Source organism: Cheilinus undulatus, linkage group 17 (genome assembly GCF_018320785.1).
Source record: "Cheilinus undulatus linkage group 17, ASM1832078v1, whole genome shotgun sequence".
Taxonomy (NCBI): Eukaryota; Metazoa; Chordata; class Actinopteri; order Labriformes; family Labridae; genus Cheilinus; species Cheilinus undulatus.
The window spans coordinates 43251910-43275528 of NC_054881.1; the positions used below are offsets into that span (position 1 = coordinate 43251910).

General features: G+C 40.0%; 2 protein-coding genes across 3 annotated transcripts; both read right to left on the reverse strand.

Moving 5' to 3' along the window:
• Positions 1–901: 901 nt before the first annotated feature.
• On the reverse strand, positions 902–8604 carry auh (AU RNA binding protein/enoyl-CoA hydratase). Its single transcript, XM_041811252.1, has 10 exons — positions 8370–8604; positions 7004–7071; positions 6335–6422; positions 6022–6108; positions 5356–5448; positions 5201–5257; positions 4845–5032; positions 4619–4669; positions 4498–4545; positions 902–1668 (listed from the first exon to the last, which is right to left on the reverse strand). Exons 1-10 carry the CDS (start codon positions 8569–8571, stop codon positions 1591–1593), a joined length of 960 nt encoding a protein of 319 aa, XP_041667186.1. The 5' UTR covers positions 8572–8604; the 3' UTR covers positions 902–1590.
• Positions 8605–13036: 4432 nt separating this feature from the next.
• On the reverse strand, positions 13037–22327 carry nfil3 (nuclear factor, interleukin 3 regulated). 2 transcript variants are annotated; one of them, XM_041810058.1, is made up of 2 exons: positions 22168–22327; positions 13037–15653 (listed from the first exon to the last, which is right to left on the reverse strand). In XM_041810058.1, exon 2 carries the CDS (start codon positions 15567–15569, stop codon positions 14253–14255), a length of 1317 nt encoding a protein of 438 aa, XP_041665992.1. In that variant the 5' UTR covers positions 15570–15653; positions 22168–22327; the 3' UTR covers positions 13037–14252. The 2 variants fall into 2 exon arrangements, with proteins under 2 accessions (XP_041665992.1, XP_041665991.1); XM_041810057.1 differs by having other exon boundaries at positions 22156–22327.
• Between the last annotated feature and the right edge of the window lie 1292 nt (positions 22328–23619).

Genomic DNA, 23619 nt, shown 5'->3' on the forward strand with positions numbered 1-23619 from the left:
GAACAAAATAAAGTAGCTTAGGGACATTAAACTGAATCCATGGCTTTTTATGAGTTTAGACGCTCTGTGGCGGCAGAAAGGGGCTGTGAGAAGTGTTATTAAGTAGAAAATGAGGCAGGACGATCCTCTGATGGAGACAGAGAGAGGAGGTTAAAAACAATGATTCTGAGACATTAACGTATCAGTCACCAGTACAGCTTCTGAGCCTCCACACTGACGACAGCTGGAGGGTGGAGGAATCAAAATAATCAGGCTCCATGTTCATTCCTTTGTAAAGGACATCTACAAATCCCACTACCACGAGATTCTCTCAGCTTTATTTCAATCAGAACACGTTTTAACCTCATGAGCATGTTAACGGTAGAGCAGGGGTGTCCTAACCTTTTCCACCGGGGGCCACGTCCAGAAATATCTAAGGAGGGTGGGGCTACTCTCATACACCTCACCTTGAGAATATTAAAGTTAGTAAAACCAGTCTGATGTAGGTTAAGATGTACTTAGTGATTGGGCATGCTAAAATCTGGCTGACAGGGCCATTAGCCAATCATTTTAAGGATTTCGAGGTGGCCAATTAGATGTCAGTCGTCCCAGGCTACCACTGGCTCCGCCCCTAGAATGTAATTGGTGCTGCTATTTACTGCCATACTACTTTAAAGCGTTTATTATATATATTGTGATTATTTTGATTGGCAAATTTTTTAACCATAAAAATCCTACTTTAAAGTGGCAGTGAGGCGACATCTACGGTACAATTTTCTCCTTTTAAAATGTCAAACCTTTGCTACCTTCTGTTCACACTGCTGCTGTGGTTTTGAGCTGAGAATCTTAGAAACTGTCAGGCGTGTTTCAGGTAAAAATGTGGTTTTTTTAGTGTGCAAAGACAAAAAGAGACATTCACAGGTTTGGATTTTTAACCACAGCTCATCCTTGTCAGATATCAGGACTTTTTAATGGAACAAATAAACACCAGGTAAATGTGAATAACAATGCTGTCGCTGTTTTCTATCTCTTTACTGTCAGTTCAATCACAAACCCTCCTCTGGATGGCGTCAGATTCTAAATGGCTTTTAAACGTAAGAATCCATGAGGACAGAGACCAGACCCTCTGCCTCATGAAGGTCTTTTAGCTTTGGGAGAATCCAGACGGTTTATTGCAGAAACTCATGGTGTTTAGCATAAAAAAGGCAGTAAAATAAAAGAAAGAAACCCTCTGAGGCTAAATTCACAGATTATTTGGGGTATTTGTATGGCTCTCTGATTGGTTCACTAGTCAACGATGCTGTTAGCCAATCGTTCTGCAGACGGCGGTAAGTTATTAAGGTTAGTAAGTGAGTAATTCATGTTTGGGACTGCTGAGGTGTACGGTAAGTTAATGCTCAGTTAGTTCCTGTCAGATCCTTCCGTGTTGGTCGACACACCCGGCGGCTGATTTCCTCTGAAGTTGTCGGTAAAACCAGAGCGCCGGACGCTCCCGCGGTCACTCAGTCGCCCTCTGGCGTCCGTACGGGTGGATGTGTCGACGTTTTCAGAGTCACCCGGTGATGTTGAAGCAGTGGAGCAGAATGAGAGCAGAGGAGAGAGAGGGGCGCATCACTCGCCCTTGTAGTGAGGACGCCGCTTCTCTTTAAAGGCCGCCAAACCCTCCAGACGGTCTTTAGTCGGAATCACCTGGAAAATACGAACGACCGTGTCAAAAACATTTTATATGACGGGGATTCACGTGCATGGATGATACTTCAGCAGGCCGCCATGGTACATCCACGTCTGCAGGAGGAGAGCTGCTGTTCTCGTTGGTAAAGACGGCGCCATCGCGAGATCATGAAAGAGCAAGACAGAGAGAAGTCTGCTGGTACGTCCCTTCAACAATTCAACGCCTGAGCTCTAACAGACGCTTTGTTAAATTTCTTCAGCTGCTGGCTGTCCATGCTGTCGGGTATTTGTAGTCAGGATGACCCATGAGATACACGCCATCATAAACGGGTCTCCATGGGCGCCGGTTTGACTCTGCTGATAGAGCAGGCACACATTTACACAGGCTAAAGCGAGATCGATTTAATCCCCCCACTCTCTCTCCCTATATTTCCTGTCTCTTTCCAGCTGTCCTATAAGATTAAAAGCTCAGGCAATCATTTTAAATAGACAAGTCTAGATTTCTACCACAGCAGATGAAAACTGCTGAATGAAGCAGAATCAGACGAGTCTCTGAGTTAACTCCAACAGTACTGCATGATTAATCTAAACACAACCATGGTATCCAGCTGTGCAATGACATAATCTCATAAAGGTCTGCAGCTATTTCAGTAAAGGTTTACTAAATTAGGCAGAGAAATAGTCCGCTGCTCATTGAGATAGACTTTACTTCAACTTTATTATGAGGGAAAACACGTTTCTGCAGCTTCAGGTTCACCGTGCAGTGTCTGCAGAAAGGCCTTTACCTTTACAATAGAGCTGCTACTGATCTTTGTAGAAGAAACTGTATAGTCATAAAAGAAAAAACTTTTATTTTTGGAAAATATTCACTGATTCTGACAGCAGTGCTGTAAAAATCTACAGGTTTTGTCATTTTTAATGCTACTTAAAGATCCTGTGATAATAAATCTGTATTTTTGCTGGTTTTAGTGTTCTGAACCTTCAAGTCAGTTTTTTTGGCAAATACAAGGTCAGTGGGATTTAGGCAGATCCATTTCCTGGTTGAAACCGGACTCAAAAATCTGAAGAAACTCTCGTTATTCTGTTTTCGACCAAAAATTGAAAAAATGGAAAAATAAACCATTTTTCCATTTTGGTCACAAAAATGGAAAAACAGATGACCACTTTTTTAAAAACGGGGTCCAATTTCTGTTTTTTTAATTCTATAAAATGTTTTTCTTCATTTAATGAAATAATTGAGGAAAAGGAAATCATGTGACCCATTGGGAAAGGTGAAAATTTCAAAATAAAAGCCTCCATGTCAAAACAAGAGCCATCCATTTTGTTTTACAGTATGATCATAGTACTATCATCCATCTACCTATCTATGTATCTATTTATCTGTCTGTAAAAAGATCATAAAAGGTATTAACATTACAGCCCATTAAATCGCCAGTACATTTACAATTTACATTATTTATCACAATGGATGGCCCTTTTTTGACATGGAGGCTTTTATTTTAAAATGCTCATCTTTCCCAATGGTCACATGATTTCCTTTTCCTCAAGTATTTCATTAAATGAAGAAAACAAAATAATGGAATTAGAAAAAAAAAACAAAACAAAAATTAGAACCCATTTTTTATGTTATTTGTCACCTCCGCCAAGGAGGTCATGTGATCGGTGGGTTAGTTTGTTTGTTGGCAACATAACTCAAAAAATCATGGACGGATTTTCAGGAAATTTTACAGGAAATGTCAGAAATAGCAAAAGGAAGAACTGATTAGAGTTTAGGACTGATCAGGATCACCGTCTGGATCCAGGAATTTTGGAAAGGATTCTTTACTATTGGGAGATAGGGCTAATGGCGGAGGTCTGCGCTGTTACCACTATACACCAGGAGATGGCGGACATAAGTAACTTCAGTCCCAGCAGCATTTTTGGGTGTGTTTCTATTTAAAGTTTTGGAGTTTATAGAGTTTGAAAGACGCACGCCCGGTCGAGGAGACGAGTCGGAGCGTAACAGAGAGAAAGACAGCGAATTGTAGCGAGAATACTCACAATGCTGGGAGAAATAGAGGAATATTCACCCTCTGCCATGACTTCCGGTCGTCCGGTGAGAACATGGGTGAGACTGTCAGTGCATCTGTTGGCACCGGTAGGCAATGCTTCCACCATGACAGTTCACCGATAGCGAAGCCAATGCTTTGCCTCACCGCGAGTCCACCCCACCGGGGATGGAGTGATCGGTAAATTAGATTTTGGGAGTGATCTGGATCACCGTCTGGATCCTGGAAGGTTTATAAAGGATTCTTCACTATTGGGAGATTGGGCTGATGGTGGAGGTCTGTGCGCTCTGAGTGCTTTTCTAGTTTTTCTAAGTTTTTTTTTCCATTTTTTGTCAAAAACGAAAAATCTGAATAACAAGAGTTTCTCCTGGTTTTTGCATCTGGTTTCAACCAGGAACCAGATTCCAACATTTCTAGAGTGTTCAGGCACAAACTTCAGATTTGACTTTACCGGGTCTTTAATATTTGTCTGTTTTGCGCTGAGAAATCCACACTTCAGAAATCTCATTATTCTCTACATTTTCAGTGATAACCAAGCAAGTAGACTCCTGACACCATCTGTGGACCACATCATAATCCCAGTACTGGCCAGTATAATCATTATTATTACCTCATCATGCAGCATTACCACCAACACCAGCACAGAGAAGAGCGGGAAGAGTAACTGGCGCCAACACAAAACACCAAACATTTATGCAGGAATGTGATTCTTATAACAGGTTTTTATGGAACATGTGAATAAAATCTCCACTGAAGAGGTCAACAAAGGCCAGACTGAAGGACTGACGGGTTTACTCACCTGGGCGTAGCACGCCTCCTCGATAGCCAGACCTGTAGCCAGATCCACCTGAGAGAGAAGGGTGATGTTTTACTGACAGCTCACTCTGATGCTAATAAACACACCTGTGCTTCATCCTCACCTCTATTCCCTGGTTTATCGACAGTTTGGCCATCCTAACAGCGATCGGACCCTGTGGAGACAAAAACCAGAATCTGACTGTTTTCTTCTTTGAAATGTGGATTAACTATTGAGAACATTATCCTCCTAGGACTAGCTCTGATGATGCAAACATGTATTCAGTTTAATTTGGCCAACAGAATGAGGAGAAGATGGCTGCATTCTCTGATTTTATGTTCCTTCCTCACCTGAGGGTTGATCTCTCGTGCCAGCTCCAGAGCACGCAGGTACGCCGCGTCTCCGCTCTCGTTCTGCTCCACGGAGTGACTGACCAGACCCAGACGATGAGCCTCCTTCCCGTCCACCACCCTCGCCGCAAAGATCAGCTCCTTCGCCAAAGAGACGCTGATAACACGAGGAAGACGCTGCGTCCCTCCTGCACATAAGAGACAGATCATCTCAGACACCCAGAGTCTTTGAGACGGAGGTGCATTCATCTTTTAGTTACAGACTATTTATAACTTTACAGGTTTCATGGTTAATAATGTACTTGTTTTTATTCTAGAGCACTTTTAAATCAGTAACTGAGAAGAAACAGTTGTACCTGCTCCAGGAATAATCGCTAGTTTGGTCTCAACAAGTCCCATTTTTGCATTGTTTGCTAAAAAACAGAGCAGACAGCACAGCATGTGAATATTAAACCCTTTTCTCTTTGAATAACCTCATTATTCCATCTAAATACAATCCTCAGAGTCTTACAGGAAATCCTGATGTCACAGGCGAGCGCCATCTCCAGTCCTCCTCCTAAAGCGGCGCCATCGATCGCAGCGATGGTCGGGACAGGAAGGTTCCCTGGACCAGAGAAGACAGCATGGACACGGCTGAGAAACTTAGAATAGACTTTCTAGAATAAATCTACAATATCATTAAACTACTGAACTATGAGTCCCACAGAGCCTGGCTGCACATCAGAGGATCTTCAGGTCCACAGACATGGACCTGAATCTGGTCCAGGATCAGGCCTTAACTTGTCTAGTAGTGTACAGCCAGTCTTAAATGCTGGAAGGAATATTTTCTAACTTCTGACAGAATCAGCCTGAATATAAATCCCTGAAATAAACCTTTAACTGATTGGAGAAAAAAATGGTTTAATTTTTTAGATATTTTGAGAAAGTCTCTCTAAAAACCAACACTAACTTTGGGACCTTGCAATGAAATGTAGGAGTTCTGTTTTATAATTTTGATCCATCAACACCCCAGATCCTCAGAAAATAAGATGGAAGTTTCATCTTTGAAAAATCCATTTTCCCTAAATATTTTTCATTTCTTTAAATCATTCTGTAGCTGGAGAGTTACAGCGGATCTCAGGGTTAAATGTGTAAATTATCATGGAAATTCTCCAAAAACAGGAGTGTGTTTTTTTACCCAGCTCTGTGATGAGCGCTCGAGCTTTGGACACAAACGGACCCACTTCACTCTGATGCATCTTGGCTCTCTCCTTCAGGTCTGCACCTAAAAACAAACACCAGCATCAACCAGAAATCTGGGGTTTCCTGAACAAGCTGCAGAGGACTTTAGTCCACTGAGAAGCACTGAAGCTGGGAGTCTGAGAGAGCACTGCTCCTGATTCTACGTCCACAGCTGCTCAGCATCACAGAGACTCAAACCTTAGAGAACTACAAACACATGAACCTGAGTGGAGGGATCTTTAAAGTCTGAATAAACCAGGAGAGCTAACCTGCACAGAAGACCCCGGGAACTACGCTGCAGATAATGACGCTGCGGACTTTGTTGTTCTTCTTGATGTCCTCCACGGTGTCAAACATCTGAAAAACACACAAAATACACACTTTTTATTCAAACTTCTCAGAATATCCACAAATATACAGCTAATAATCCTGTTACCCCATATAAAAGTTTACTCTGAGAACCAGAGAGCTTCAACTCAGTCCAGACGGAGACAGCATCACTTTATAGGACGTAAATAATATAATAAAAATAAAAAAATAATAAAAATAAAAATAATAATTACAATAAAATAAATAAAACTAAAAAATAAATAAAATAAAATATAAAATAAAATATGAGAACCAGAGAGCTTCAACTCAGTCCAGACAGAGACAGCATCACTTTATAGGACGTAAATAATATAATAAAAATAAAAAAATAATAAAAATAAAAATAATAATAATAATAAAATAAATAAAACTAAAGAATAAATAAAATAAAATATAAAATAAAATATGAGAACCAGAGAGCTTCAACTCAGTCCAGACGGAGAGGACGTATAAACCCTTCAGAGAGAAAACTAGAGCAGCACAAACATCTCTGAATAATCCACCAGCAGCACAAAGGCTTAAATGACCAGAATGATCATTTTTGCTGTATGAAAGAAAACCAGACTCACCATTTTAACCAGATTCTTACTGATGGCATTTTTGGCTTTTGGTCGATTTAACCCCACAACAACGATACCTGAAGGACAGAGACACATTCGTCAAATACTGCAGAATTATAATAAAAAACGTGTATTTATCATTATCAGCAAAGATTAGTTTGGAAACATCAACATGTCTGACACCAGACTGATTTTGTGCATTCATTAAGGCTGATGTTTATTTTAACAAACTGATGTAATGGAAGCTCAATTCTGCCACTAAAAAAAAAAAAAACAACAATATTAAGGTTAGGTTATTAAAATAAATTCAATTTTAAATTAAATCTATAACACCGAAAGTCAAAATAATGAAATAATAAGTTGAAAGTATGAAAAAGTAACTTATAACAGATAGTTGTAGTTTTATTTCTCACAGTTTTGACTTCCTCCCAGAATAACACATTCTTATCTCATAATCTGGAATTTTGATCTAATTATTCACTTCTTATTTCACTTTCTCTTATTTCTGTTTACTTCTGTCTCACATTTTAGAATTCTTACGTCATAATTTGACTTTACAGCTCATAATTTTCACATATTTATGACATAATTCACTTTTATGATTGACTTTTTAATTCATCATTTTGACCATGTGTATTTCATAATATAAGATTGTATATCTCATCATTTTGACTATAACTCATCTCAGAATTATGACTTCTTTATTATGTTGAAATTATTAATATTTAATCACATAATCTCGATTTTACCTGTTAATCTCATAATTTTGGCTTTTCTATCTCATAATTTTGACCACTGTATTTCTTAATAATGCCTTTTTCCCCCTTATGATTATTCCGTCTCATAATTCTATTTCACGTCTCAGAATTTTGCTGTTTTATTACCCAGAAATTACTAATATTTAATCTAATAATGTTGTTTTTTAATCTCACAAATGTACCTTTTATCCTCATAATACTGACTTTTATTTTATCATTCTAAGCTTTAAATAAGATTTTTTTTATGACTTATCTTTCTTCTTCTTTTTTTCCAGAATGGGCCTCCGTAGATTTTCCTGATCTCACGTCTGCTGTTTACCCCAAAACCTGATCAATCAGGAAGTTTATTTTTATTAAAACGGATCAATCTAAACTTTTATTTCCCTTTATCACTCAAATGTGACGTCGATGCCCTCCTACCTACATTGATTGTGGGCGTGGCCATCGCTGCGTCCTGGCTGGTAGTGTTTACCATGTTTGCACCTGTACAGGTGACTCCACGTTGCCAGAATGCTAGCGTTACTTCCGGTTACCATAAAAACACCCCCATGACCGCCTGAACACGGTATGAATCCATGTTAATTATTAAAAATGGCGCGGTTGTGACTCGAACTCACCAGCATCGTCCCCGTCCAGGTACCGGACTCTCAGGTCGTCCTTAGAGTCGGAGCTGTAGGGTCGGGCTGTCCGTAGTTTCCCGGGGAAATCATACTGTCTCGTGCAGATTGTGGATGCTGCTAATCTGCACGCGCTGTCTCTGTCCGCTGTGTGCACGCGGAAGGCTTTTAACAACACTCTCCGTCCCAGCAGCGCCGCCATGTTTGACTTTCAACTGTGAACCAGGTCACGTGGCGCTGTCACGTGACTCAATGCGGTCTTTCCTGAACAGTGTGTTCCATAAGGCATGTATAAATATCCTGTTATAGTGTTAGAGGCAAACAGAGGATAATCATGAACATAGTAATGCTGCATTTAACTAAATAAGAACAACACAATAATATATATTATATATGTATATTTAAATGACATTTCAAAACGTTTTAATTTTAACTATCAAGGATATTTATATGGAAAATAATATGCTTGAACTTTCCATTAAACTATGTAATATTGGTTATGACTATATATGATAAAGTATGGAAATAACTGGAGTTGTTGGTGGAATTTTTTTGAGTAAAATCTTTCTAAAACAACATTTTATTAAAATATATCTACATATTCTGGAAAGTGCCTACTTCCCTTTAATTTACCTGTAAATTCCTCCTGAATGCCTCCTTTTCTTATTCCAGCTCCACATGTTTCTGACGACAGCCCTTTCTAAGTGACTGGTATCATCTGACTTATGTATTTGTAGTGTACATTTATTAGTAATGATAAAATAATAATAATAATAATACTAACCATAATATCTATGGTGGCGTATCAGGACCACTCTAAAAAAATAAAGAGGATCTGTTCATTTAATTTTTTGTCCACAGGACACAGAATTTCAAATTGTTGTTTCCTCTGACCACAGAACAGTTTTCCATCTTTCCTCTGACCACAGAACAGTTTTCCATCTTTCCTCTGACCACAGAACAGTTTTCCATCTTTCCTCTGACCACAGAACAGTTTTCCATGTTTCCTCAGTCCATGTTAAATGAGCTCTGGTCCAGAGAAGACGGACCACGGTGGTTCTGGATCCTGGTCACATGTGGCTTCTTCTCTCCATGATCAGCTTTAACTGTCATTGGTGGATGGCACGGCCAACTGTGTTGACAGACGATGATTTCTGGAATGTTCCTGAGCCCATGCAGTGATTTCACTACAGAATCATGCCTGTTTTTAATGCAGTGGCCCCTGAGGGCCCCTGAGGGCCTCTTGATGAACCTCTGCCTCTCTAAATGCTCCTTTAATGCCCAGCCATGTGACTGACCTGATGATAATTAAGCTAATTATAGTCAAAATGCTCCTCCAGCTGTGTTTCATCAGTACCACTTATAGGTTGTTTCCACCAAGCGGTCCGGCTCAGTTCGGTGTGGACCGGCACGCATTTTTTTGTGTTTCCATAGAGCAAAAGTCGGAAGGGGCCGTCCCACTTTTCGCCACCCTTCCGTAGGGGTGCCAGTCTTACCTATCCGTACCAAAGAGGTGGAGCTACACACAACAATAGGGGGTTAAACTGACGTCACGTCAGCGCACGTCTCAGCTGCTCGGCTCCAGGCTGCAAAAGTCAGAAGCCTGCTCTGTGAGGAGCAGTGAAAACGGGAGAAAAACAAACTAATGTCTGCTTAAACTGGAAATATTTGGACTTGATGGAGATCCACACTGTTCCTGGTCTGTGGATACTGATATCTGGTGACAAATAAAGGTTCCTGGCGTTTATCTGGACCTGATTTTAGAACACAAAGCAGAGCCTGAATCTTTGGACTGCAGGCTGTTTTAAAACGAGATCAGCACACCCCGGATTTCTGACTTAATCTAGATTGATTTTAACACCAGCTGAACTTTTATTGTGTTTCTAATGTGGTGATTTCTCACAGTACAGCTCTAAACTTTCATATTTTGTCGTATAAGCTGTTCTAGACTAGATATACTCACTTATTAATGTACAGTTACGTCTCTGTACACGTTTTCCATCAGCTGAGGATCTGCATTGACAGCTGTTAACATCATTAAGATGTAGACAAAATAAAATCACGACTTTTAAAGGTTAAAAAATGAGATAGAAGTCAAAGTTAGGAGCAGAAATGGTCAGCAAAACTGAGATAAAAATCTAAATCATATTAAACGATCAAAATATGAGATAAACATCGAAACCATCAGTTTAAAATGTCAAAATATGGGATCAAATTTCAGAGGTTAAAAGAACGACATAAAAGTCAAAGTTAGGAGTTGTAAAAGGTCAAAACATGAATAAAAGTCAAAATAATGACTTTCAAATGTCAAAATAGGGTTTAAATTTAAAATTATGAATCTAAAGGTAAAAATATGAGATGAAAAGTCAAAGTTATGAGATTTAAAGGTTAAAATATGAAATAAAAAGTCAAAACCAGAACTTTAGTCATAACTGTGAGATGCAGAATTGAAAATAAAGAGAAAACACTAATTTCTCCTTCTTTCCTGACTTTTCCTTCAGTTATTTTTACTCTTTACTTTTTCTAATTATTATGACTCAACACGGATTTTATAAATAACCAAGGTTAAGTTTACATTTTTATACTGGAGGAAATCTGCAGACCTCAGACTGGTGGGCCGGGTATAACTGCACCATGGGCCGGATTTGGCCCCCAGGCCTTGAGTTTGACACCCGTGCTGTAGAGGATGCTGAGAACAAATCTGTGAATGGTTGGTGAAAGAGGCTCGTCTATGGACTTTAAGTTTAGTTCATCTAAAATAAACAGAAGAAACCACAGAATAATTCAGTGACAAGACATTTATTGTAAACAAAAACTCACCATTACAACAAAGTTGAGAAAAGTGTTCAGATAGAGAAACCTGGACTTCACGCTGCTGCACATGGAGTTATCTTCATCATCATCATCATCATCATCCTCATCCTGGATATCAATGCACACACCTATGAAACCCTGACACTTCTGGAACATTTAATGTCACATTTACAAAAGCTGAAGGTGGAAGGATGAATCTGCAGAGACGCTGTGGATGATATAAAACTGAACATTTAAAAACAGACAGCTCCATCTGATGGCTCACACAATCCTCCGGCCAACATTCTCCGTTTAACCAGCGGCCTGAAAGTTTAAAAAATCAACAAATAAATCACTAAAAACCCAAAGTGAAGCAACGACGATTCAGCAAACAGTGCATCAGTGAACAAAGCGGAGCGTATTTAAAGCTAGCGGTGATAAAACCCAAATGTTTGACTTTTTTAACCTCAGCAGAGACGGAGGAATGTGGAGCTCGGTGTTTGTGGAGTTGTTTCGGCTCGCTGCTCACAGGAATGCAGCGACAAAGTCATCAATGTGTACAAGTACGCCGAATTACTGCGGCCGTGGACCACAGCGGGGTCAATTTGGTAAACCAGGGCCAGAGAAGGGGAGTGCGGTCGTTTAGAAGTGCTTCAATCCTCAAAAGTTTCCTGAAAACAACTTTCAGAGTGAAAGTGGAGAAACCAAAAATGGCCCTGCTTTTACTGAATCATGGGCATAATTCTCTGAATATCTCACACAGAATAATTAAATCTGAAAGGAGCAGACCCCAAACTAAGGAGGGTTAGTACGTCACTTCTTGCCCGACGGTCGAGGTCGCCCCATTGTAGAAGTCTGCAACAGATGAGCCCCACCATGGAGGTCCAGATGCCTCTCAGACTGCCCAGTAGAATTACATATTAATACCAAAATCATGCAGCACCAGTCTGGGATTTCTCCATCCTGAATGGACTGACTGAGTGATGCAAAATCCACACTAAAAGATCTGTATTAATTCAAACAGTGACCGTTCCTGTGTTACAGATTTATGAGGTCTAGATCAGTGGTTTTCAAAGTGTGAGGCGGGCCTCCCCTGGGGAGCGCCACAGAGCTTCAGGGGAGGCGTGGAACCATAGACCAGAAAAAAGGTGATTTTTCTTTGCTAACCTCTGCTGTGAATGGAGCAAAATGGATAGACTTAGAGTTACTATAGGGACTATGCTATAGAGCAGTGTTACTCTACCAAAGAGCCAAACTATTGAAAAATACCTTCGCAAGTGCCACAATATAAGAGGTGAAAAGAGGCAAAAACAGCTTGAAGTAGCAATTAAAATAGGTTAAAAGCGGCAAAATGGTCAAAAAATGTGGGTGGAAAGTGACTTAAATGAGCAAAAAGCAGTCAAGAGTGGCAAAAAGGTCAAAAAAGAGGAAACAAGTGGTATGTAATGGAAAAGGGTAGTTTAAATGGACAAAAAGTGGCAAAAAATGGTAAAAAAAAAAAAGGAACACATTTGGATAAAAGTGGCAAAAATTGGGAAAAAGGGCAAAAATTGGGAAAAAAGGAAACAAGTGGTATTTAATCGCAATAGATAGCTTAAATGGACAAAAACTGGCAAAAGTTATTTAAAAAATGGACAAAAAATTGGGATAAAAGTGGCAAAAATTGGGAAAAAAGTGGCAAAAAGATGTCGCAAAAATGAGGAAAAACATTGGGAAAAAAGGGATATGGAGAAAAAGAGGCAAAAAGAATATGTAAAATGCCCCCAAAATGATGAAAAGGGGGTATTTAATGGCATTATAACTGAATAAGAGGGAAAGGCAGATGTTAAAGGACATTTGCAAACCAAAATATCCAAAATATATTAATGCTAAAAATGTTTAAAGATTAGACATAAATGTTTGAAATGTTTTTTTTTAAATTTGAATCATTGTTGTGGGTGGGGGTCCACTGAATGAATAATTTCTTCTTAGGGGAGGCTCACTCACACACTTTGAAAACCTCTGGTCTAGAAAATCGCTATATTTTCCGGTAGAATTGCAATTGCAGTTTTACCAAAATGGTGCAGCACCATCACACATGTAGGCTAAAACAAACGTCACTTTAGATTTGATGGTGGGAAAGCACATCATGCCTACTGTAACACTAAAGTTCTTTTCAAGAAATTTTGGGGAAATTCTCAGAAAATGTCCAGCCCTATGACTGAAACTTTGTGGAAACATTCCTCCAACACAGAAGAAGAACTATGTCGCTGCACACTGCTGCTCCGTCACCACCCCGGCACAGAAAAGCTACAACATTTTTAACTTAAACATTTCAGTTTTAAGGCATAGAAAGGCCTGACAGCGCTGAACTCTTTACAAACCAAAGCAGAGTGACTGCAGGGGGAATAATGATCCATAAAAGCTCCACACCTCCTGAACCATCACGCTTATGTTTGTCGTTATGAATCCTCAGATAACGTCCTTGACTTAGGCTCCGCCCACAGCAGTGATAAACACATCTGAAAGGATAAAGAGGCGTTTATTTCTAACCTACCCTGGCATCACTGATCAGAAGTCTCCTGGATTTAAATGCATGCTAACACCATGTAGTCTGTGGAAATTTCATGTTGCTCCTGCATAGATTGTTACGATGAAGGACTTCCTGCCCTCTCAATGATGCTCATCCTGCTTGTTCCTCAGAGGGATTTCATATAAAAAATCTGCACATTTAAAGACCGCAGAGGAACAGCAGAGTAGAAGCAAATGGAGTGGCTGATAAAGAAAACATATGGCGTGTTCCATTTACCTCACAGGTTAGGGTATTCGTGATCAGACATGTTTGAGGTTGGGGAGCTCCGACCCGATCTGGAGCAGTGAAATAATCGTGTTGACACCTCAAACCTGAGGATTATTCAGACTAATCATTGGATCAAGCATCGATGAACCGTCTTGTTGCTGGTTCTCTTTCTTTTCACTCCCTGTCAGAGACTCTGGCATGGTTTGACCGTCTTTAATCTGAAAATGTACGCTGATAAAAACAGGTTTGAACCCTAATGTGAACCACACAGTGCAACAGCAAATACAGTGAAAATACAAAACATACAAAGGTCATTCAGAGGGACTTCCCCTCGGCGCCACGTCATGATGATCGGCGGGGCTTTTGGTCGACTCGATCACCGAGCCGTGCTGCGTTGCGATCAGTCTTTTCAGCGTGGCCACTTGTGCCGACAGGTCAGCGAGTCCTTGTTTTGGGTACGAGTCCTTTTGTGCACACACCGGGTCCTTCGCACCCACGGGCGCCGGTTTGTTCGGGCTTGGGCTCAGCCTACCGCTCTTCTGCAGAGTCTCTGGGCTGTTTTTGTGCCACTGCTCGGTCCGCTGGCTCCAGTCCTGCATGTCAGAGACCTGCAGGGACAGCGGACACGGGGAGGACTGGGTGGTCGGGTAGCACCCTCCGTCTGAGCTGCTGACAGGAGACGAGGACTTCCCAGACGACTCGTACTCGGGGTCGATGGCCTCCACTTTGATTTGAACGGTCCTGGCTTTGATTCGGAGTTTATGCGGCAAAGCTGAAGAACCTGAATCTGGCACTTTGTGGTTGGAGACGATGACGCTCCGCTGGTCAGCTACAGATGGCGTCAAACCTTTGGGCACCTGCTGCTCATCCTCGCCGTCTGAGGATTTACTCACAGCGCCGTCCTCTGAGCTCCGCGGGGAGTTACTGGACGACCTAGTGATCTGCAGGAAGGAGGGTGGCTGGGAGTAGACCCCAGGCAGAGGGCTGGAGATGAACTTCCTGTAGAGGTCATACGGGCTGCTCCTCTCTTGTGCATAGCTGCCATTCTCTGCCGGTTCCTGCTTGACCTCTGCTGTCCTGAAGCTGCCCTGAGCTGCAGCACACGCCTCAGGCATGTGAGGCGAATGCTTGATGACTGATATGCAGCTGCTACGGACATGAAGAGGCTCTGAATCCCTGCTGGGGGTCTCTGCAGCGCTGGGTGGAATGAAGTCCTGGTAGAGGTTGACAGAGCTGGACAACTTCTGGACTTCTTGTGCATACGCCGCCGAGCTCAGGAGGCCAAATTTCAGCTTCAGCGACAGCAGCTCGGCCTTCAGGGAGGCGTTCTCCTCCCCGAGCGCCATCAGCTTGTTCTCCAGTACCATGTCATTTATCCGCCTCTTCTCCCTGGAGCGTTTGGCCGCCTCGTTGTTCTTGCGCCTCCTCTCCCAGTAAACTTTGTCCTTCTTCTCCTCCGGGATGAACTCCCTTTTCCTGCGGCAGGTGGTTTTAGTCTTGAAGGGCATTGGAGAGAGTTTATGCTCCATCAGGTCTCTGTTGGCTCCTTGTAGCGCCACAGCCAGGACCAGGGCGTCATCGCCGCTGTAGGGCCCACTGGAGTCCACCTCCTGCTTGATCGATTGCATATTTTACTGTAGGCTTCTGTCAGTGTGCTCAGAAGGTCTTAACTGTTCATCGTAAAGCTGGAGTGCATGTGAGGTCGAGGAAATCTGCGGAATAACAGAAAATAAAGGAAGAGTTAGACGTCAGAGTCAGGTTAAAAACGTTCGAGCTAAAGGGAACTAGTATATTCTAGCATTTGCCTTTTCAGTTTATTATCTAAAGCTAGATAGTTATTGTGTTTTATCATTGTATTGCACACAGTCTCTCGTGCTTCTATTTATTGTGATGTCAATGCTGTTTTTTATGATTGATCTGAATGTATGTCTTGACTGCTGGCTGCGAAACAAATTGCCCTTCACAAGGATAATAAAGTGAACCTTGAACCTTTCTATTATTTCTATCATATTATTTCTATCATTACTGCAATAATAATGCCCCAAGTGACTGACAACTGGAGGTTATGTTAATGTGGATGTGTGCATGTTAATGCAACTGTGCTGCTTTTATCCTATTTTGCTTTATTTCTAGTATGTTTGAATGAGTCACCTTGTTTAACTGCTTCACCTTGGCTTTTAGAGGTTGCGTGTACATGCAAAGCAAGTTGCAGTGAAATTTTTGCACGTGCAAACCTTCAAATTTATATGGTGTTAATTTTATCTTCTTTTAAAAGTGCTGCATAAGAATTTACACTCGTATTGCTATTGCAGTCACATTCTGTATAGCCCATAATTGATCATTACTAGATAATCTTGAACTTGAATCATATTGCTCATTTTAGCTAAACTATAAAAATATATATTTTAAATAATCAAATTTAAAGACACAGTATATAAAATTCGTCCACCAGGGGGCTCCCAACCAAAACAATAGCTCCACCCATCTCTGCTGTTTACTTCTAGTTCTGAACTGAGGACCAGGCTCATTAAAAATGTCACCTCATGGTGAGTTCACTACACAGAAAACTGGCGTTTTGTTTTCATTAGGGCTGTCGAGATTAATCAAGTTAATTGTGATTAATTAAGGTCCACTATTAGTGCACTATTTTTTAAATTGCAACTAATAACCCGTGTGTGCTAACCCGTTTAGTACACTTTTGTTAATCTTCATCAGTGTCTCTCTGCAGAATAAGTCCTCCTCTGCTCCTTAAAGTCTTATTTCACTATAAAAACTCACAGACAGTTTAGTGGACCAGACAGAAGGCATCTGAATTTTCTTTTAATGTTCTTTAATTTCATTTTCAATCCATATGTTCATTTTTCTGTGGTTAAGTTCATGTTAAAATCATTGATCTATCAACAAAAGCTAGGGGTGGGAGAAAAAATCAATACAGCATAGTATCGCCATATTTGGTCTGGTGATTTACCGTATGGTCTCATCCACCAAGTATCGATTTTTTTCACATTAATAGCTAATATGAATTGAAGTCTATGATAAAGGAAAAATAAAATCAATTGTTTGTCCAGTGAGGTCAGCAGAGGTGACGGTCATGGAACAGGAGAAAGATAGTACAACAAACATGGCGGCACCAGGGAGGACGTAAGGAAGCAGGACAAGAATGAGACGGACATGACACATGAGGTTAGCAAGAAGTGCTACATGAAAATAAAACACTGGAAATGGAGATGCATAAAGGTACAACTGTTTATGAAGAATATTTGGACCATCATGCTACAGATTCTTGGACAGTTGACTTCTACATCACTTTATTTCTATCTACCTGAAGAAATAAAAGGATCTGACAGATACTTGTGGAAAATATTTACAGTAGTAGCAAAAAAGGCCATAACCCGTATTGGGTTGATATTATTAAAGAAACTCATGAGTTGGAAAGGTTGACTTTCTTACTGAGACTGAAAAAAGACTTAAACATTAAAAGATGGACTAAATGGAAACTATACTTGGAAGAATAAATAACATCCCTGGCGGTCTGCCTTAGCTGTAATTCATTTACCCCTCCTTTACTATAAGCTCTGATTACTTTATATCTAAAAGTGTTAAAATCCCCACGTCACTCGTATTGAAACCTGTAACTTTGATATTTCATGTCTGTCGATGTCTCTTTATGTTTTGGTGTTGTTATTGACGTCATGGTTTGTCTGAAAAACAATAAAAAATTAAGTATTAAAAAAAAACACTGTGGAAATATGACAAACATGCGAGCAAGACTGATGCTAAATCAGCTAGTATGGTGAAAATATGATATCGTGGGGCCACTAGTGATTCCCATCCCTAGTAAAAGCAGGTCTCTAGCTCACCAGGAAGTCCACTACCCTGAGTTTGAGATGGTAGAAAAATCCAAAATGGCACAAAATTAGGTGAAAATATAAAATCGTGGAATTCTAAAATGCGATAAAAAAAGAGTGCAATCATGATTAATTACAGAAATTCTGAGATTAGTCACAATCAAAAACGTGAATCATCTGAGAGCCCTACTAACATTCATACATTTGTCATAATGAGGGAGAAATGCTCTTAAAGACCCTGAAGTGATAATAAATCTGTATTTTTGTTGTATGACCCCCAGGTCAAGTTTCAGGTAAACAGAACATCCCTAAGTTTATGAAATTCTTCCTCAAAATCATGAAAGCTGGAAGCGGTTCAGGACCTCATATGTGCTCTAGAGGCAACACTAGAACAGCAAAGCACCAGTGCAGCTGTTGTTTCACTGCTTCTTTAGGTCTAAACTCCCACAATGCAACACTTCTCTCCTGTTTGACCATGAAAACAGATCAGCGTGTCCAACAGGTGACATCTTCTGCTCAGTGATAACTCTCTAAATGGGCAGCCAGGTGTGCTAAATGTTAGCACTGAACCAGGACACAGCAGAGGAACATCAGCTGATGCTCATGCCCTCGTTCTGAGCCAACAGCTGATGAGTGTAAACAGAGCTGATGTTAAACTGACGATCCTGCAGATCTTCACACATGAGAAGAATAAACTGTTCTTGGTTTAAACTCTGCTAATCCTTTTTAAAAGCATCATAAAGAATGAATGCACGTGTGGAGAAACCCGTCTGCGGTCAGCTCCTCCTCCTCCTCGGTTAAAGCATGCCCTCATGCAGCGTGCTACTTAGAAAGGCAGTTTGGCCTTTTTTGGGCTTCCGAGCTTCCATACATTCAGTACAGAGGAGAGGGAACAAAGGAGTACAGTCAGCTGTAATCATAACACGTGGCCTGGCAGAGAACCAAAAACAGCCAAACACAGAGACGGTAACCTGAGGCTGACACTACACCCAGACCCACAGAGTCCTAAACCTTTACGGCTCTCTTTAAGCTTTATTTCTCTATTTTCATCTCTTTATTCAGGGGTTATATTCAGCTATGCAGGTTTCTATTTTTATCTGTGCCCTATTTCCACCACACAATCCTCTCTTTATGCTCCAGTCTGTTGACATACATCTGTTCTAGCCTGCTTTCATGACGGATTCATGTTATTGGAGTGTTTAAATGTGTCACTCTGAGTGAGAAAATCAAGTTCCAGAGAAATTTCTGCCTGTGCAAATGTAAACAATCCGGTACTTCCTGTCCTTTCTAAACGCCAGAGCGAGGCGTGCCGTGTCTTTGTGTGGAACTTTAACTATGAGAGCCTGGATTAAAGACATAGCCTGAGTGATGGGGGGTAGGGATGGGCAACAACGTGAGATTTTTATAATGATGGATGCATTCACAGGGTACGGCTTTATGGTGTACATCTGTAAAGTTTTGGCTCGTTGTAAAAGTTCTTTCTTCTTCTGGTCATTACTTGTGTTTTGTCATGTTTTCTTCATGTTGACAGTTTAGTAATATTCTGAAATCGACTCCCCGGCTTCAGTGAGAGCAGAGGGGCCCGGGGCCACCAGGAACCGGCCCCTGGATCACAGTAAGAACCATTTCACAATTCACCTACATGATATCTAGCCATCATTTTTAGTCAATTTTCCCAGCCCTAGGAGGGGCATTCCTACACACATACCTTCTTTTCTTTGGCACATGTTTGCATTAAAGCAGGTCATTTTAGATAAATACATCAGAATTTACTGCCAAGTTCCTCTCATTGTTCTAATGATTATTATTAACCCTGTTTACTGTAGTTACTTCTAGGGCTGACAACATAGTAAGATAAACCATTTATATATTAAAGTGAGATATGTTTTTCAGGAGGAACCACGAACAGCAGGAGGCTTCATGGTAACAAAATAACACATTTGAAGTTTTTAGCTCATATGATGAAAACTGCACAGATTTATTCATACATACAGCTGAAATTTACAGTAAATATCAGCAGAAACGTTCATTTCTACAGATGCCATAATATCAGGCATCAGCTCCTAACACGCAGGTAAAAGATTATTCACAACCAGGAACAATAATTTTCTTATTCAACGTGAGATAATGGATAAACTATTTTCATTCTAAATGAGGAACTGTCGTTTCATTTTCTTTTATTAACCCCTTAAAGCCTGAAAACACAAATTATAGCCAGAAAATTCTAATTTTTTGGAAGTGAGATGTTTATTTCACTCTCTACTGAAATCCAAAAAAAATCCAAATTTCAATAAAATTTAACATTTATTTTTTTTGGTACTTGAGGTGTTTTTGGTAACTGGTAATCCACTTGAGGGCATTTTCATCATTTACCAGATTGTTTCTTCTAGTAATTTATGATCATATTGATTAGATAAAGGTATCATAAAGGTATGTCTCAAATATGCCACAACAGGCTTGAAGGTTTATTGCTGCATTTTAATGTATTTATTTTTTCACAAATAGTTTAGCAACATTTTGCATTTGACCTGCATGTATCTGATTAAGAACTAACTTTGATTTCATAATTTATTTAAAGATATCTACGTGTACCTATCCCACTAGCTTTTTTTCATTTTATTTTTTTATTTTTTATTTTTTATTGATTTTTTTTTTTCCTTTTTTAAATGTGTTTTTTATTTTTTATTTATTCATTTATTTTTCACTTTTTTAAATGTATTTTTAATTTTCTATCTATTCATTTTTTTAAATAATTATTTATTTATTTATTTTTAGTTCTTGGTCTTTAACTTTATTCTGGAACTTTAAATATCAAGGTTTCATACATGTTTTTAGGCTCTGTAATGGGTCTACTGGGATGATTATGATGTTGGAGTGACATCGCTGGCTTTATTTTTCATGGCTTCTCCTGCTGATGTGTTTCTGTCTTCTTATTTTCTTTGCTTGTGTCATGATGCGTTGTTTTTAATTGTGTTTCTGCTTATTGTCCAAGCACTGATTTTAAAGGTGCTATACAAATAAAGTTATAACTGTTATAAAATAGCGGCTCTAGTTTTTGGTCCATGTGGCCCAGCCCTAGGTGGGGTATTCCCAGACTCATGCCCTCCAGTCTCTGGCACGTGTTTGCTTTAAAGTGGGGAATTTTAAAGGAAAAAACATGATGAATAACTAAATGATCGAGTACTTCCTAGAATGTCTCCTGTTAAAGCCAATAATCATTACTAGTTAAGTCTTAAAATAGCCGGTAATTGCAGACATTCAGCCTCGTTTTCTCCTCTCCAGCCTGCAGCCTGCTGTCCCAGTCTTTGTGTTGTAACATATTACAGATGTTGCACAGCAGCTCTGCGGGGTTATGCGGGGCTGATCCCTCCCTTTTGTCTGCTCCAACATGACATCAACTCTACATTTAACCTGCACGTGACTCCAGATGGGAGCTAATGATGCTCTATTAGAGCTCTATTAACCTGCTGCAACGTGAGCTAGGAGAGGCTCGGACCGAGTCAACATTGCCCCAGATTCCTTCATTGTGTCGGGATTACACAATAAACTCACCCCCCCCCCCCCCCCACCCCCATCCTCCCCCTATGTAATGTCTATGGCCGCAGACATTATGCAATATTTAGCAGAGAGGCAGCAGCAGCGTGTTTGTTCACTGTTAGCTGTGGAAATGTGAGTAAATAAGAAGTAAACGGCAGAAACAGGCAGTTCCCAGACAATGAGGGCATTCACGCTGTTAATACATGACATCACTGCGCTGCTTACTCATGACACTGAAGCGTGGGGGTCCATCTACGCCCTTAAAGTGGGCTCTGAGACTAAACCCTGACTTTACAGACATGATCAGACACACGGACACGGCTCTGGAAACCGTACACGTGCGTTTATCGCGTCTATCGCGCAGTCTCACGATAACAACTGCTTTGATTACGTTACTCTGGGACATTTCTAATTCTGGGTTTCACCACTGTGTCGCAATCCGTAAACTAATGCTCCTGCTAGGCCTCTGCCTGAATTCATGTCAATACATGCTTCCTATTTCACACTATAATCCTCTTTAATGTCGGTAATAAGAGCTACAAACAGGGCAGATCGCGCTATAATAAAGCCATAATACGCATTCACTCCAACTTGATCTTGCACGTTTAATGTGAATCTTAAAGAGGTTATTTTAAGTTTAAAATGACGTTAACAATCACACAGGTTACCCCCATTAATCAGAGGTATTTATAATTATTTTTGATACTGATTTAAAGATGAAGCTGAAGCCTGCTGCCGTGACTCTGAACGCCCAAACACAACACACATCCTCCTTACACTAAGAGTAAGAATAAAGCTGACTTCATCTAACATTAAACACACTGTGTACCTTTCCCAGCACCTTTCTGGAGGCTTCTGTCCCCGGGCTCAGGCTCCAGGTGTTCCATCAGGTGAGAGAAGCAGGTAGAAAAACTCGACAAAAATCCTACAAGTTGCGTTGAGGCAGCTTTCTTTCCTCCCTTGGCTTCTTTTTCCTCTCAAGGTGGCTCCTGACTCATGGATCTGTGTTAGTAGGTCACTGCTTAAGTGCATTGGCAGCGTCTTTTAAATGACAGCCGCCGCAGCCAATGGGGAGGCGGCATTTTTCCAACTTCAGCCAATGACGCGCGGCTTTGGCATACAGCTCGGATCCCCATTTAAAGCGCATGACGTCACGAGGAGTGCGTTGGTGGGACGTTCACGTGTGTCGGTTCAGCTCACGGCCGTTGGAGTTTGAGGATGACAACGAGGCACGGAGACTTTGATGAAATAAAGATGTTTGTGGCGTAAATAAAGAATTAAAATGGTTAAAATGATTTAACCTGGAGCTAACAGCGTTTTAATCAGACTGACCTCAAACCAATCTACGAGCCACTCTATTCTCATTTAAAAAACATTTTTCCTTTTTCCTTTCACTGTTTAAAGAAAGCAACAACATTAAACCACACACGTCTGAACGATGAAAGGGGCGGAACGGCGCAGAAGCTACGGTAGCCTCGGAGGTAAACTACAAAAACACTGCTGCACAAATATTCCACTAAACACAAAAAACACTTCACAGAAAAGGTTAAGATGTTTTCATGTATATTTCATTAAAGATTTTATGAAATGCAAGAAAATAAAGATTAAAGAAATGAGAATGCACAAAATTATTTGTTAAACACATAAAAAGTTCATAATCTTTAAATATTTACCAATGAAATGCAAAAATATATCAGGAAACAAGATATTTCTTAAAATGCTAAAATATTAAATTAAATGTGTTTTATGAATACATTTTCTTAATATTTGTATTTTTTTGTGCTGAGTGAAATATTTTTTATTAATTATCACCTCAAAAATATTTTTGAAAAAAAAAAACCTGTTTATATATATATATATATATATATATATATATATATATATATATATATATATATATATATATATACAGTGCTTAACAAGTGTATTAGCCCACCTGTCATCTCTGTCTCAGAGACCATCCAGCATCATGAAGTGCTTTAATGCGGACTCTTTCATTTTCAGTCAGCTCTCCACGTTTTACCATTTTGAACAGGAATGAGGAATTTCAAACTGAATTCACCCAAATGTGAGCCGGCTCACTGGGCTTCTCTGAGAAGTCAGAAATGAATCAAGCATAACATTCAACCACTAAAACTCATTTTTCTCTTCAGGAATGACAGTAAATAACTATAATCTGACACATTCATCAAGAAATATTAATGTGCTTTACTATTTTTTTTAGTTTTTTTCTAAATCAGTACATTTGAAAATTCATGGATAACAGTAATAATTCTATTTTAGCATTAAAAAT

Excerpts from the sequence above, each read along its gene's own strand:
- nfil3 (XM_041810058.1), bottom strand. The coding sequence starts at position 15,569 with ATGCAATCGATCAAGCAGGAGGTGGACTCCAGTGGGCCCTACAGCGGC.
- auh (XM_041811252.1), bottom strand. The coding sequence starts at position 8,571 with ATGGCGGCGCTGCTGGGACGGAGAGTGTTGTTAAAAGCCTTCCGCGTG. Across the intron at positions 4,670-4,844 it reads CACGAGAGATCAACCCTCAG|GGTCCGATCGCTGTTAGGAT; the intron begins GTGAGGAAGGAA and ends TTGTCTCCACAG. Across the intron at positions 4,546-4,618 it reads CGATAAACCAGGGAATAGAG|GTGGATCTGGCTACAGGTCT; the intron begins GTGAGGATGAAG and ends CTTCTCTCTCAG.